The following is a 12,875-nucleotide window of genomic DNA, read 5'->3' on the forward strand; positions in this document are numbered from 1 at the left end:
AGCCAAGAATGGCTGTCTTGATTACAAGCGTGTGCTACCACGCCAGGCCAAAGTCTGCATTTTAACAGGACTCCCAGGTGGTTTTACATGTACTTGAGTTAGAGGGGAAAGGTACATAAAGCTGCACCTTGCGTCATTGAGGATATCCTCACTAAGGGAAATTGTTGCTAAGATAGTTGTTGGACATTTCAGTTTTACACAGTGACAGTAGAACACCATCAGAAAAACACATTATTTTTTCATTGTTTTGTAGCCAAAGAAGAAGAAAAACATCTCCCATGATACTTTTGGTACAACTTACGGAAGGATTCATATGCAGAAACAAGACCTAAGCAAACTACAAACCAGAAAAATGAAGGGGTTGAAAAAGAGACCCGCAGAAAGGATAATAGAAGACCAGGAGAAAAAAACAAAGAGAGTTAAAAGAAATTAATGGAACTTAGCCAACAGCTACAGTTTTGCCATGGTTTTTTTACTTTAAGAGAACTGCCAAGCTTTATCCATTCAGTTTCCTATAAGATTTGAATGTATATTTTTATAACATGATAACTTACTGTATATTATTATGAACAGTAATATATAGTATTTAAAGTAAGCTTTTTACTTATGTACCGTTAGACCCTAGTGTATCATTTTCTCTCTGATGTAATAACCCCTGCCATCCTCCAAACAGTAGTTCACTGGGTAAGTGAAGGAGAAGGGATCTCCACAACCACTAGGGTTTTAAAAATGTTTCTTGGTGGCTGGGCGTGGTGGCGCACGCTTGTAATCCCCATGCTTGGGAGGCAGAGACAGGAGGATCGCGCAGGTTCGAAGCCAGCCGTGCACCGGCTTAGGAGACCCTGTTTCCAAATAAAAATGTAAAAATAGGTCTGGGAGTGTAGCCCGGAGGTAGAAGAGCTTCCGGGAACCCCAGTACCGCAAAAAAAAAAAAAAAAAAAAAAAAAAAATGTTTCTTGGTTAGGTACTGGATAAAGGGAGAAAGCTTTAGAGAGCAGAAACAACTAGCCAGATACAGTAATCCCAGTTCTTGGGAGGCTGAGGCAAGAGGATCACAGATTTGAAGTCAACGTCAGCATCTTAATGAGGCCTTGTTTCAAATTAAAAAGAACTGGGAGTATAGCTCAGAAGTAAAATACCCTTGAGTTCAATCTCCCATAACACAACAAGAATTAAAGTCAGTATGAGCTCCCTGGAAAGTTAACCCCCTTCTCCCTCTATTTATATACAATGTGATTTTATTTTACTTTTATTTTGCCTTGAATCCTACCCTTTAAGAAATTTAAATTTGTTCATGATTTTTCTTAAATAAAGATTTCTCTTTTTTTCTTTTCTTACAGTACTGGGGGTTAAACCCAGGGACATAATACCTCTGAGCTATACTCTCAGCCCAATTTTTCATTCTTTATTTTGAAACAGGGTCTCACTAAGTTGTGAAGTGCCTCACTAAGTAGCTGAGGCTGCCTGCAAACCTGAATCCTCTTGTCTCAGCCTCCCAAATGCTGTGATTACACGTGTGGGCCACCATGCCTGGCTTAAAATAGGGATTTCTGATAAGGATGTCTACTACTTGATCACACATTACATGCTATTAATGGCCTCCCTTCCTTATACAGGGTATTCAACTAAGGGGCATTCTGCCTACGAGCTATACACCCAACCCCTTTTATTATTTTTTTTTTCCTCATTTCATTTTGATTTTGTTTTTTGTTTTGTTTTGGTTTGGTTTTTTGGTGGTACTGGGGTTCCTGGAAGCCCTTCTACCTCCGGGCTACACTCCCAGACCTATTTTATATTTTTGAAACAGGGTCTCTTACGCCAGCGCGGCTGGCTTCGAACCTGCGCGATCTCCTGTCTCCGCATCCCAAGCGCGGGGATTACAAGCATGCACCACCACGTCCGGCCTCATTTCATTTTGAAATTGGGTCTTGGGAAGTTGCTGAGGCTGGCCTCAAATCTGTGATCATCCTGTCTCATCCTCCCAAGTACTAGGATCACAGGTGTGCGCCAGCACCCCCAGCTCATGCTGTTGATTATTTGAAGACACTCTAGGGCTGGGATTTAGCCCAGTAGTAGAGCATTTGGGCAGCAAGTGCAAGGTCCTGGGTTTGATACCAACACCTCAAAATTAATATATTTTTACTCTTTGGTAGTTTTAGAAAACAATTGGAAATGCTAACTGGGATGCCACTAGGGTTTGGAGTGATAGTCACAATTTCTTAAGCTCAATACTAAAAGTTCTTCATGTATTAACAGTTTTGAGTATACTATGTTGTCTTGCTTCTCACAGTGTGGTCTGACAATTTTTACCTAAAGTGAAGTCCTGCTGCCCCTTCTCTGAGAAAGGAAGTTTTGATATGGGTAGAAATGAGAAAGCAAAGAATGGGTGAAACCAGCGAGTTTTAAGGCACAGGGAAGGTCAGGGAACTGGGTGGCCCTTGGTAGCTAATGTTTACATGAAGATGGGGAGGGCTGGGTATTTGCAGATGGAGCAGGCGTTAGCCTCACTGCTTGTTTTGAAAGTTTTTGAAGATGGGCACTGTGCCTGGCTCATGGGAAAGTGCCTTCCTCCTGCTAGTGTTGCATGCTTGTTATTCCAGAATGGCGAATTTTAAGTTTTTTGACTGAGTACTTGGCAAAGAAAATCCTTTACACAATTATGTCGATTATGTTGTAAAACGAAAAAGCACAAGGAAGCTGGGGAGCGGTGGTGTACACCTGCAATCCCAGAATTTGGGAGGCTGAAATGGGAGATCACAGGTTTAAGACCAGCATCAGCCACTTAGCAAGACTCAGCAACTGATCAAGACCCAGTTTGAAAACAGAAACGTAGCCGGGTGTGGTGGGCACGCTTGTAATCCCCGCGCTTGGGAGGCGGAGACAGGAGGATCGCGCAGGTTTGAAGCCAGCCGCGCTGGCTTAAGAGACCCTGTTTGAAAAATATAAAATAGATCTGGGAGTATAACCCGGAGGTAAAAAGGGCTTCCAGGAACCCCAGGACCAAAAAAGAAAAAAAGAAAACAGAAACATAAAATGGGATGGAAGTATAGCTCAGTGGTAGTATGCCTCTGCGTTCAAAACCCAATACCAAAAAGAAACATAAGCCATAATGTGTTACATGCTATAGAAATGATTTTGTTTTCAATTTCTTGTTAAGTAGCTCCTCTCTACCTTTATGTACATGCACTCTTTGAGTTTACTGGACTACTGGTCAGCTGTGCAGACACCATGTAAAAGCTGGCTCTTAAGCCGGGCGTGGTGACGCACATGTATGTAATCCCAGCACTCAGGAGGCCGAGACTGGAGGATCGTGGTTCGCAGACAGCCCCAGCTACTTAGTGTTGCCCTCTGCAACTTAGTGAGACCCTGTTTCAAAAAAAAAAAGTGTGTTTGCTTTCATTAATAAGTTTCTTATTTGAAATTGATAATACATCGATCCATTTTTCCGTGTGTGTGTGTGTAGTACTGGGGATTGGATCCAGGACCTCCCTCTAGCTATGCAAGTACTTTGTACACCAAAGACCCCATCAACTTAATTTTTATTACACTAAACTCTTTGTATTTTTTCTAGAATGTTAATATTAGTACTAATCTTTAGGATTTCATGAAATTTTGTTTTTTGTTTGTTTTGGTACTGGGGATTGAACCCAGGGACATTCTACCTGTGAGGTATACTCAATGTCTTTTTATTTTAATACAGGGTCTGGCAAGGTGGGGAGGTACGCCTGAAATCCAAGTATTTGGGAAAGAAATATCACCAGTTTGAGACCACACTCGCAATTTACTGAGACTCTCAGCAGTCCAGCAAGACCTTGTTTCAAAACAAAAGGGCTAGGGATGTATTTTGAAGATAGAATGCCTGTCTCCAATCCCTAGTACCTAAAAAATAAATGAATAAATCCAGGAGTGGTGGTGCACGCTTATAATGTCAGTATTTGGGAGGCTGAGACAGGAGGATTGCAGGTTCAAAGCCAGCCTCAGCAATTTAGTGAAACCTTCAGCAACTTTTTGAGACTTTTCAACATAATAAAAAAAAAAAATCAGGGCCAGGTGTGGTGGCGCAGACTTGTAATCCCTGTGCTTGGGAGACTGAGACAGAAGGATCACACAGTTTCAAAGCCAGCCTCAGCTACTTAGTGAGGCTCTCAGCAATTTAGTGAGACCCTGTTTCCATAAAATAAAGTAGGTCTGGGAGTAGAGCCTGGAGGTAGAAAGCCTCTGGGTTCCATCCCCAGTACCACCAAAAAATTTACAAAATCAAATCAGATTAGGGGTGTAGCTCAGAGGTAGAGTGCCCCTGGATTCAATCCCTACTAACATACACACACACACAGAGACAAGGATGTAGGCATGCCCTACCTTGTCCGGCTAGGTATTTTGGGGTGTGTGTGTGTGTGTGTGTGTGTGTGTTAAAAAGCCAGGAGAGAATAAGAAAACAGTTTTGTAGAGAATAATCCGGGAATGGTGGTGCACTCCTGTAATCCCGGTACATGGTGGGCTGAACTGAAGGATCCCAGGTTAGAAGCCAGCTATAGCAATTTAAGCAAGGATCTCAGCTTTTTGAGACCCTGTTTACAGGTTCAAAAGGTTGGGAGTGTATTTCAGAAGTAGACAATTACCAAATTAAAATAATTATAAGGGGGTACGTGCCTGTAATCCCAGCTATTTGGGAAGCTGAGGCAGAGGGACCACAAGTTCAAGGCCAGCCTGTGCAGTTTAGGAAGACCTGTCTCAAAAGGTTGGGGAGGGCAGTGGTTAGGGTTCAAATAGCTGATGGTCTAGCTGCCTCTGCCTTTTCTCTGCATCTTTAGCTATTTCAGGGCCATCATTACCCACTATGAGAGAGTGGGGCCAGAAAAGGATTTTAGAAAACTCTTAAGATGGAAGAAGCTAAAACCACTGCTAGCTGGGCGTGGTGGTGCACACTTGTAATTCCAGCATTCGGGAGGCTGAGACCAGAGGATTGCGGTTCGAGGACAGCCTCAGCTACTTAGTGAGGCCCTCTGCAACTCAGTGAGACCAGGTTTCAAAATAAAGAAAATAGGGCAGGGGGTGTAGCTTGTAGGTCAAATGCTCCTGGGTTCCATCCCCAGACCAGCAAAAAAAAAAAAAAAAAAAACCTGCTAAAATTTGACTAACAAAAGAGGTTTTGTTTGGGTCTCAGCCTCCTGAATGCTGGGATTACAAGTGTGCGCCACCATGCCGGGCTCATAACCACATTTAAGGCAAATGAAACTGATAGAACATTTCACACCCAGAGATAAGAAATGTGAAAAAGATAAAGAGGGCTTGCTGGCTTCAGGTTTGTGCTAGCTACTGCTAGAAGAAGCAAATCAAGTTGTTTTGTTGTTTGTTTTTTATTTGTGGTACTGGGGATGGAACCCAGGGCATTCTACCTCCAAGCTACATACCCAACCCCTATTTTTTATCCATTTTGAAACAGGGTCTCTCTGAGTTGCAAAGGGCCTCACGAAGTAGCTGAGGCTGGCCATGAACCCAGATCCTCCTGTCTCAGCCTCCCGAATGCTGGGATTACAATCGTGACCACACTTGGCTCAACTTGGTTTTAAAGGTTTTTCCCTTTCATACCAACAACATGAATTGTTCAAGTTCAAAAACAGCAAGGATGACACTGTCTAGTGAGCCATTCAGGCCATTTTAGGGACTTTAACTGTTAATGGTTGAGTGGAACTGTTTTCTGTCTTACAGTCCTTTGGGGTAAAGTTCTCAAATATAGCATACATGCAGTTTAAATGCTGTTCTTACACTGCTTCCTTTTTTTTTTTTTTTTTTTTTGGTGGTACTGGGGATGGAACCCAGGAGCCTTCTACCTCTGGCCTACACTCCCAGACCTATTTTATATTTTTTATTTGGAAAAAGGGTCTCTTAAGCCAGCTAAGGCTGGCTTCGAACCTGCATGATCCTCCTGTCTCAGCCTCCCAAGCGCGGGACTTACAAGCATGCGCCACCACGCCCAGCTTGTACTGCTTCCTTTAAACCCCATCTGTCTGTCCTTCCTTCTGCAACCCATTTCACGAACCTCATCCCATTCCTCGGTACACGTGCTGGGAATCAGAATTGGGAGAGGTTTGGCTCTGAGCAGGGCTGGGCCTGTGTGAGAGCAGACAGACAGGGACGTGGTAGGTAGAGGCTCTAGACCTCAGTGCAGGGCTTTCCTGAGCATGACCAAAAGCTCCTCTACTGGACTGGAACTGAGGAGAGCTCAGCACAGGTTCCTGAAGGCTCAGACAGGCAGAGTGCCCATTCGCCCCTGGAGGGACACCCTCCCACCTGGGCCCGGGACTGCACGCACCTGTGAATGAGAGTCATTGAGGGAAAGGGACCTGTGGCCAGAGTTGGAGCTGAGCCCAAGTTGAGGCTTGTCCTCAGGCTGGAGGTTCCTCTGTCCCTCCAGCACTACAACTGCTGCAACAGAAATAAAAATAGAATGAAGATTCACATTCCTCAGCTGTGATGATGGACTGGGTGTGGCTCAGTAGAACACCTGTCCAGCCTGTATGAGGCCCAGGTTCCCAGAACTGACAGCTTTGAGCAAGAAGTTTATTTTCTTATCTACCTGGTTTCCCCAGAGCCACTTACCTGTCAAAGAAAATGGCAAGGTGACATAACCAAGTACAGACATCACTCTGTGTGTGTGTGTGTGTGTGTGTGTGTGTGTGTGTGTGTGTGTGTGTGGTGGCTGAGGGTGGAACCAGGGGCATTCTACCTCTGAACTACCCCCCTAGCCCTGTTTTTTTTTTTTTTTTTTTTTTTAAGCAGCGTCCTGTTAAGTTGCAGAAGGCCTCATTAAGTTGCTGAACCTGACTTCAAGCCTGTGATCCTGCTGTCTCAGCCTCTTAAGTACTGGGATTACAAGTATGCACCACCACACCGACTCCAAGCATCACTTTATTTTATATTTATTTATTTATTTATTTATTTATTTATTTATTTATTTTTGTGGGTCTGGGGATGGAACCCAGGGGCATTCTACCTCTGAGCTACACCCCCAGTCCTATTTTTTATTCTTCATTTTGAAACCGGGTCTCACTGAGTTGCAGAGGGCCTCACTAAATAGCTGAGGCTGTCCGCAAACCGCGATCCTCTGGTCTCAGCCCCCCAAATGCTGGGATTACAAGCATGCACCACCACCACACATCACTTTAAATGACACAGCTTGCCACAGCCTCTGGCTTGGGCTCTCAGAGACAGCATCACCCTTTTTGTGCTTATTATTTTTGAAATGGGTTCTCATTAAGCATCTGAGGCAGGTTGTAAAGCTGGGATGAGGCCTCTGTCTTGCTCTTCCAAGTACTGAGATCGCAGGTGTACACCACCACACCTGGCTATGAGGATTCTTTACTATCCCCATTAGGCCCCATTTCCATCGATTTCTTGTCACTTAAATTTATGCCATAAATATTTTCTGAGTTATGTCCCCAGCACCTTCTCCACTTAAGGGTCCTTGGGGAAGAATGAGAACCTTGAAGAACCAGTAATGCTGCAGTGACTCAGAAGCTCCTCAGACACAGAATTCCGAGGACAGAGCAGTACAGCATCGCGGGAAGAAGTTGCAGCAGAAGGAACTTGCACACCTCCCGATGCTCCTGAGCGCTCAGTTGAGGTTTAAATGGACAAGAACTCAATTGAAAATAAAGGCAGTGGGTCGTGATGGTGCACACCTATAATCTCAGTACGTGGGAGGCTGAGACAAGGCATAGGGTTGTGGGCCAGCCTCAGCTATTTAGACCCTGTTTCAAAGTTTAAAAAAGAGCCAGGCGTGGTGGCGCACGCTTGTAATCCCTGCACTTAGAGGCTGAGACAGGAGGATCAAAGCCAGCCTCAGCAACTTAGTGAGACCCTGTTTCCAAATAAAGTATAAAATAGGTCTGGGAGTGTAGCCCAGAGGTAGAAAGCCTCTGGGTTCCACCCCCAGTACCACACACACACACCAAAAAAAAAAAAAAAAAAAAAAAAAATTATAAGAGAAAGAAAATAGGCATGGGATATAATTCAGAGGTAGAATGCCCCTGGGGTCAAACCCCAGTACTACCAGGCTGAGATGTTACAGAATTTCTCCTGAAAGATACATGGAGTGTCCATTTGTCCTGAGAACACTCTTGGATTAAGCCAGAGGCATCGAGTTCCATTGGCTTTGGCATGTTGGCCTGTGCTGAGGGGCTCTAAGAACATCTCTGGTTAAGGTGCTGCAGTGTTTGCTGAAGAATGCCATTGAGAATGTGCTTTACTGTAGTTTATGGTGTCTTTGTGTGTGTGTGTGGTACTGTGGAACCCAGGGGCTTTTCTACCTCCAGGCTACACTCCCAGACCTATTTTATACTTTATTTAGAAACAGGGTCTCACTAAGTTGCTGAGAGCCTCACTAAGTAGCCGAGGCTGGCTTCGAACCTGTGCGGTCCTCCTGTCTCAGCCTCCCAAGTGCTGGGATTACAAGCGTGCACCACCACGCCCGGCTATGGTGTCCTCTTTGTGACATCAGCAAGGGCAGTGAGTCTTTGGTTTCAGTACTAGAATTGGAGCTACTTACAAGGAATAGTTATTTTTTTTTTTCCCATGTGTGTATGTATGAAGCTGGGAATGGAAACCAGGGACATTCTAACTCTGAGCTCCACCCCTAGTCCCCCTTTTTTTGTGGTATTGGGGTTTGAACCCAGGGGCATTCTACCTCTGAGCTACAACCCCAGCCCTATTTTTTATTCTTTATTTTGAAACAGGGTCTCACTGAGTTGTAGAGGGCCTCACTAGCGGAGGCTGGCTGTGAAGCTGTGATCTTCCTGTCTCGGCCTCCCAGGTACTGGGATTACAAGCGTGTGCAACATCAGCCACCCCTAGCCCTTTTTATTTTATTTATTTATTTATTTATTGAAACAGGGTCTCACTAAGTTCCTGAGAGCCTCATTAAATTGAGAGGCTGTCCTCAGACCTGCCACCTTCCAGTCTCAGTATTCCAAGTGCTGGGATTACCAGCATGTGCTACCACACCTGGCTTTATATTTTCTTAAAGGATCAACTTTATCTCATTTATTTTTGGTATTGCTTTTTTATCATTTTTTGCAGTACTGGGGATGGAACCCAGGGGCATTCCACTTCTGAGCTACACCCCCAGCCCTATTTTTTATTCTTTATTTTGAAACGGGGCCTCACTGAGTTACAGAGGGCCTCCCTAAGTAGCTGAGGCTGTCCGTGAACCGAGATCCTCCGGTCTCAGCCTCCCGAATGCTGGGGTTACAAGCGTGCACCACCACGCCCGGCTTCTTACTAGTCCTTCCTTCTGCTTGCTTTGGGTTTTATCACTCTGCTTTTTCTTCTTTCTGCTTCTTTTACTCTCACTGGAGTGAGGTTGTGAAACGGGGGTGTTTCCTTTTATTAGGGTCCTTGTCTGCTGGATCTCAACAAATGAAGTCCAAGGACTAGCAAAGGGTATAGAAATATCAAAGTTATTTTAAGTTAGAAAAAAAATAGAGGACAAAGCAGCACCCCCTCCAAGTGGGGTCCCGGAAAGAGAAAGACCCGGAAGCCCTTGGGCAGTGGGCTTTTAAACCTTTTTGAGGTGTTTTTTTTGTTTTGTTTTTGTTTAATTTTTTGATCTGGGGATGGAACCCGGGGCATTCGACCTCCGAGCTACACCCCCTGCCCTGTTTTATATTCTTTATTTTGAAAAAGGGTTTCACTAAATTGTGGAGAGCTCACTAAGTAGCTGAGACTCCGCAAATGCAATCCTCAGGTCTCTGCCTCTGGAATGCTGGGATTTCAAGCGTGCGTCACCACGCCCGGCTCTTCTTGGGGTTTTCTATCTGTTCTTTTATGATGAGTCAGACTTGAGTTTGGGAACCAGTGACTCATGCAGTTTCCATCCTTAATCTGAATGCCCATCTAAGGCTGGTCAGGGCCTGATGCCCTGGAGCCCCTCAGGGCTCTCACCTTCCTGCTCACCTCCCCAGCCTCACAGAAAGGGGGGTGCGGGTGGCTGCTTTAATTCTTCCTGTTCCTGGGTCCTCTGCCCTGCCTCATGCCCCCCCCCCCCATGTGACCCTAACTGCTGGTAGGGAAAAGGGGTGACAACTGCTCTAACTGCTTCGAGCTGGTAGGGGGCGCTGTCGGGCTGTTGCAATTTAGGGTCTCAGGGGATTGATCTAAAGGATGGTGGAAGAAGGAATTCTTCATATGACATTTTGTTTTCATAATTATCCGGAGCTGGAAGGCCAAAGGAACCTGGGGATCTTGGTTCAAAGTCATTCATGGTGGTTCAGTGGTTATCTACATGAAAAACGGATACATGAATATGTTATACAATAATCCACATATCTCGCCATATGGTTTTGTCGGGTGAGCCCTCAGCTGAGGACCTCAGGATCTGCAGAGGCCTTGGCTAACGTGACGGAAAAGAATTTCAGCACGTGCCAGTCAGAGACAGAGGTTTGTTTGGGGGAAAGGAGGAAATACACATTCAAGAGAGAATGCGGACTGCCTCAAGATGAGGAAGGCATTTGGGGGAGTTCTTACAGGGGACTGAAAGGTCTGAGCCGCTGCCCCGCAGGGGGCGGGGCCGGAAGCTGGGAGGCAGAGCTCCGTGATTCCCATAGAGGAGACCACTCCCCTCCATTTAAGGTAGCCACAGCTACCTCAGACACAGGGGGCACACAGAGAGACGGACACGCACGCTCTTGCTCGCCCGTTCCCGCAGCCCGTGGGAGCAGGCGGGGAAGGAACTGCCCTTGATAGCGGGTGGCCGACTGTACGAATAAAGGCATCCATATCGCCTATACTGGACTCCCGCGTATATCTGTGCGCAGATAGGACCCGCTGCGTCTTTATTTATTAATCAGGGACTTTAATGAGGGGGTGCTAGAGGAGGTATGTGAGGATGATCTCAGTGTGTCCCTGAGGCTGTTTCTGGTGGTCTGGGCCTCTGGTCAGCTTCAGGGTGGATGCTGTCAGTCCAGGCTCTTCCTGGTGGTCTGGTGGTCTGGTGGACCTTAGGGTCCTCAGGCTGATTGGGGTCCTCATTAACTGATTGACAGGTAATCTGGAGTGCTCTAAATTATGTTTCTCATATCTATCTTGTTATCAATGCACAGGGCAATTACAGTTTCTTATGGTTAACTCTAGGATCTACAGATTTCCCAGGAGTTGGGAGAGTCAGGCCTAGGAAACAGACTTGTTTGTGGAGCAGAGGCTGAAGCACTTCAGCTCCAGGTTCTTATATTAAAGGTATATTTTACTTTTCCTTCCTGTCTCCTTTCTATCAATTTATTTCTTCTATCCCACATCAGTTTTGGGTTTTTGTTTTGTTTTCTTTTGTACTCTTTACCTTGGGCCATCCACATAATTTACCTGTCTTCTGACTTTGGCTCCCTTTTATATTCTGCATTATAATTTATAATGGCACTTCTGCTTTTAGGCTTACAAAGAATAAGATGTGATACCAAATGTCTAAAACTTCCCTCCTGTTAAGTCTTTATAAGATGCCATAAAGATGAACTTGTCATTCTTGAGATTTTACAGGCCCAGGGCTATAAGACACTACAAAAAGTAGAGATTCCTATTTCTGTAAGCTCCTGAAATATCTGAGTACTGTTAAATTCTATGGAAAAGAAAAAGTTTCAGAGCCAGGCATGGTGTGCGCTTGTAATCCCAATACTTGGGAGGCTGAGACAGGAATATTACAGGTCCAACACACACACACACACACACACACACACACACACACACGGAAATGAGAAAGCTACAAAACAAAAGAACTGTAATTCACTGACTTCTTAGCCCTTCCCATATTGCTTCTTTTTTTTCTTTTGCACAGCTGAGGACACATTATTACTTTTTTTTTTTTTTTTTTTTTTTTTTTTTTTTGCAGTACTGGGGATGGAACCCAGAAACATTCTACCTCTGAGCTACAACCCCAGCCCTATTTTTTATTCTTTATTTTGAAACAGAGTCTCACTGAATTGCAAAGGGCCTCACTAAGTAGAAGCTGAGGCTGTCCGCAAACCACGATCCTCCTGTCTCAGACTCTCAAGTACGGAGATTACAAGCAGGCGCCACCACCCAGCACAAACTTCTTACATAGCACAAAGGCAAGACATTTCCTCTGCTGACTGAGCTCCCTTCAGTGTCTATATCACACCATTTCTGTTGTGTGTGTGTGATACTGGAGGTGGAACTCAGGTGCTTTTCTACCTCTAGGCTATACTCCCAGGCCTATTTTATATTTTATTTGGAAACAGGGTCTCACTAACTTGCTGAGAGCCTCACTAAGTAGCTGAGGCTGGCTGCGAACCTGTGCAATCCTCCTGTCTCAGCCTCCCAAGCACGGGAATCACAAGTGTGCACCACCATGCCAGGCTAACAGTTTATTTTGTTGTTGGTTTTGTTTTTTGTTCTTTGTTTTTGTTTTTGGTACTCTGAGCTACACTTCGAGCCCTACTTTTTATTTTTATTTTTTTGCGGATCTGGGGATGCAACCTAGGGGCATTTGACCTCCAAGCGACACCCCCTGCCCTACCTATTTTTTCTTCTTTATTTTGAAACAGGGTCTCACTGAGTTGCAAAGGGCCTCACTAAGTAGCTGAGGCTGTCCACGAACCCTGATCCTCCTGTCTCAGCTTCCTGAATGCTGGGATTACAAGCATGTGCCACTACACCCGGCTTACTTTTTACTCTTTATTTTGAAATAGTCTCAATAAGTTGCAGAGGGCCTCACTAAGTAGCTGAGGCTGTCCGAGAACCTGCGATCCTCCTGTCTTAGCCTCGCATGACCACGCCCAGCTTTTTTTTTTTTTAAACAGGGTACTGTTGAATTGCTGAGGCTGGCCTCTAACATATGATCCTCCTTTCTCAGGCTCCTAAGTACTGGA

The 12,875-nt window shown here is 45.1% G+C and overlaps 1 protein-coding gene across 1 annotated transcript in view; it reads left to right on the top strand.

Annotated features, from left to right (window-relative positions):
• Positions 1–433, top strand: part of RPF2 (ribosome production factor 2 homolog) — a gene marked incomplete at both ends in the record, with an annotated part of 30,030 nt that extends 29,597 nt beyond the window's left edge. Inside the window, one exon of the mRNA XM_080700622.1 lies at positions 254–433. Coding sequence (XP_080556748.1) covers positions 254–433 — 180 coding nt within the window. The remainder of the gene's footprint in view (positions 1–253) is intronic.
• Positions 434–12,875: the final 12,442 nt, after the last annotated feature.

This window comes from Muscardinus avellanarius (assembly GCF_963383645.1).
Source record: "Muscardinus avellanarius genome assembly, chromosome: 8".
Taxonomy (NCBI): domain Eukaryota; kingdom Metazoa; phylum Chordata; class Mammalia; order Rodentia; family Gliridae; genus Muscardinus; species Muscardinus avellanarius.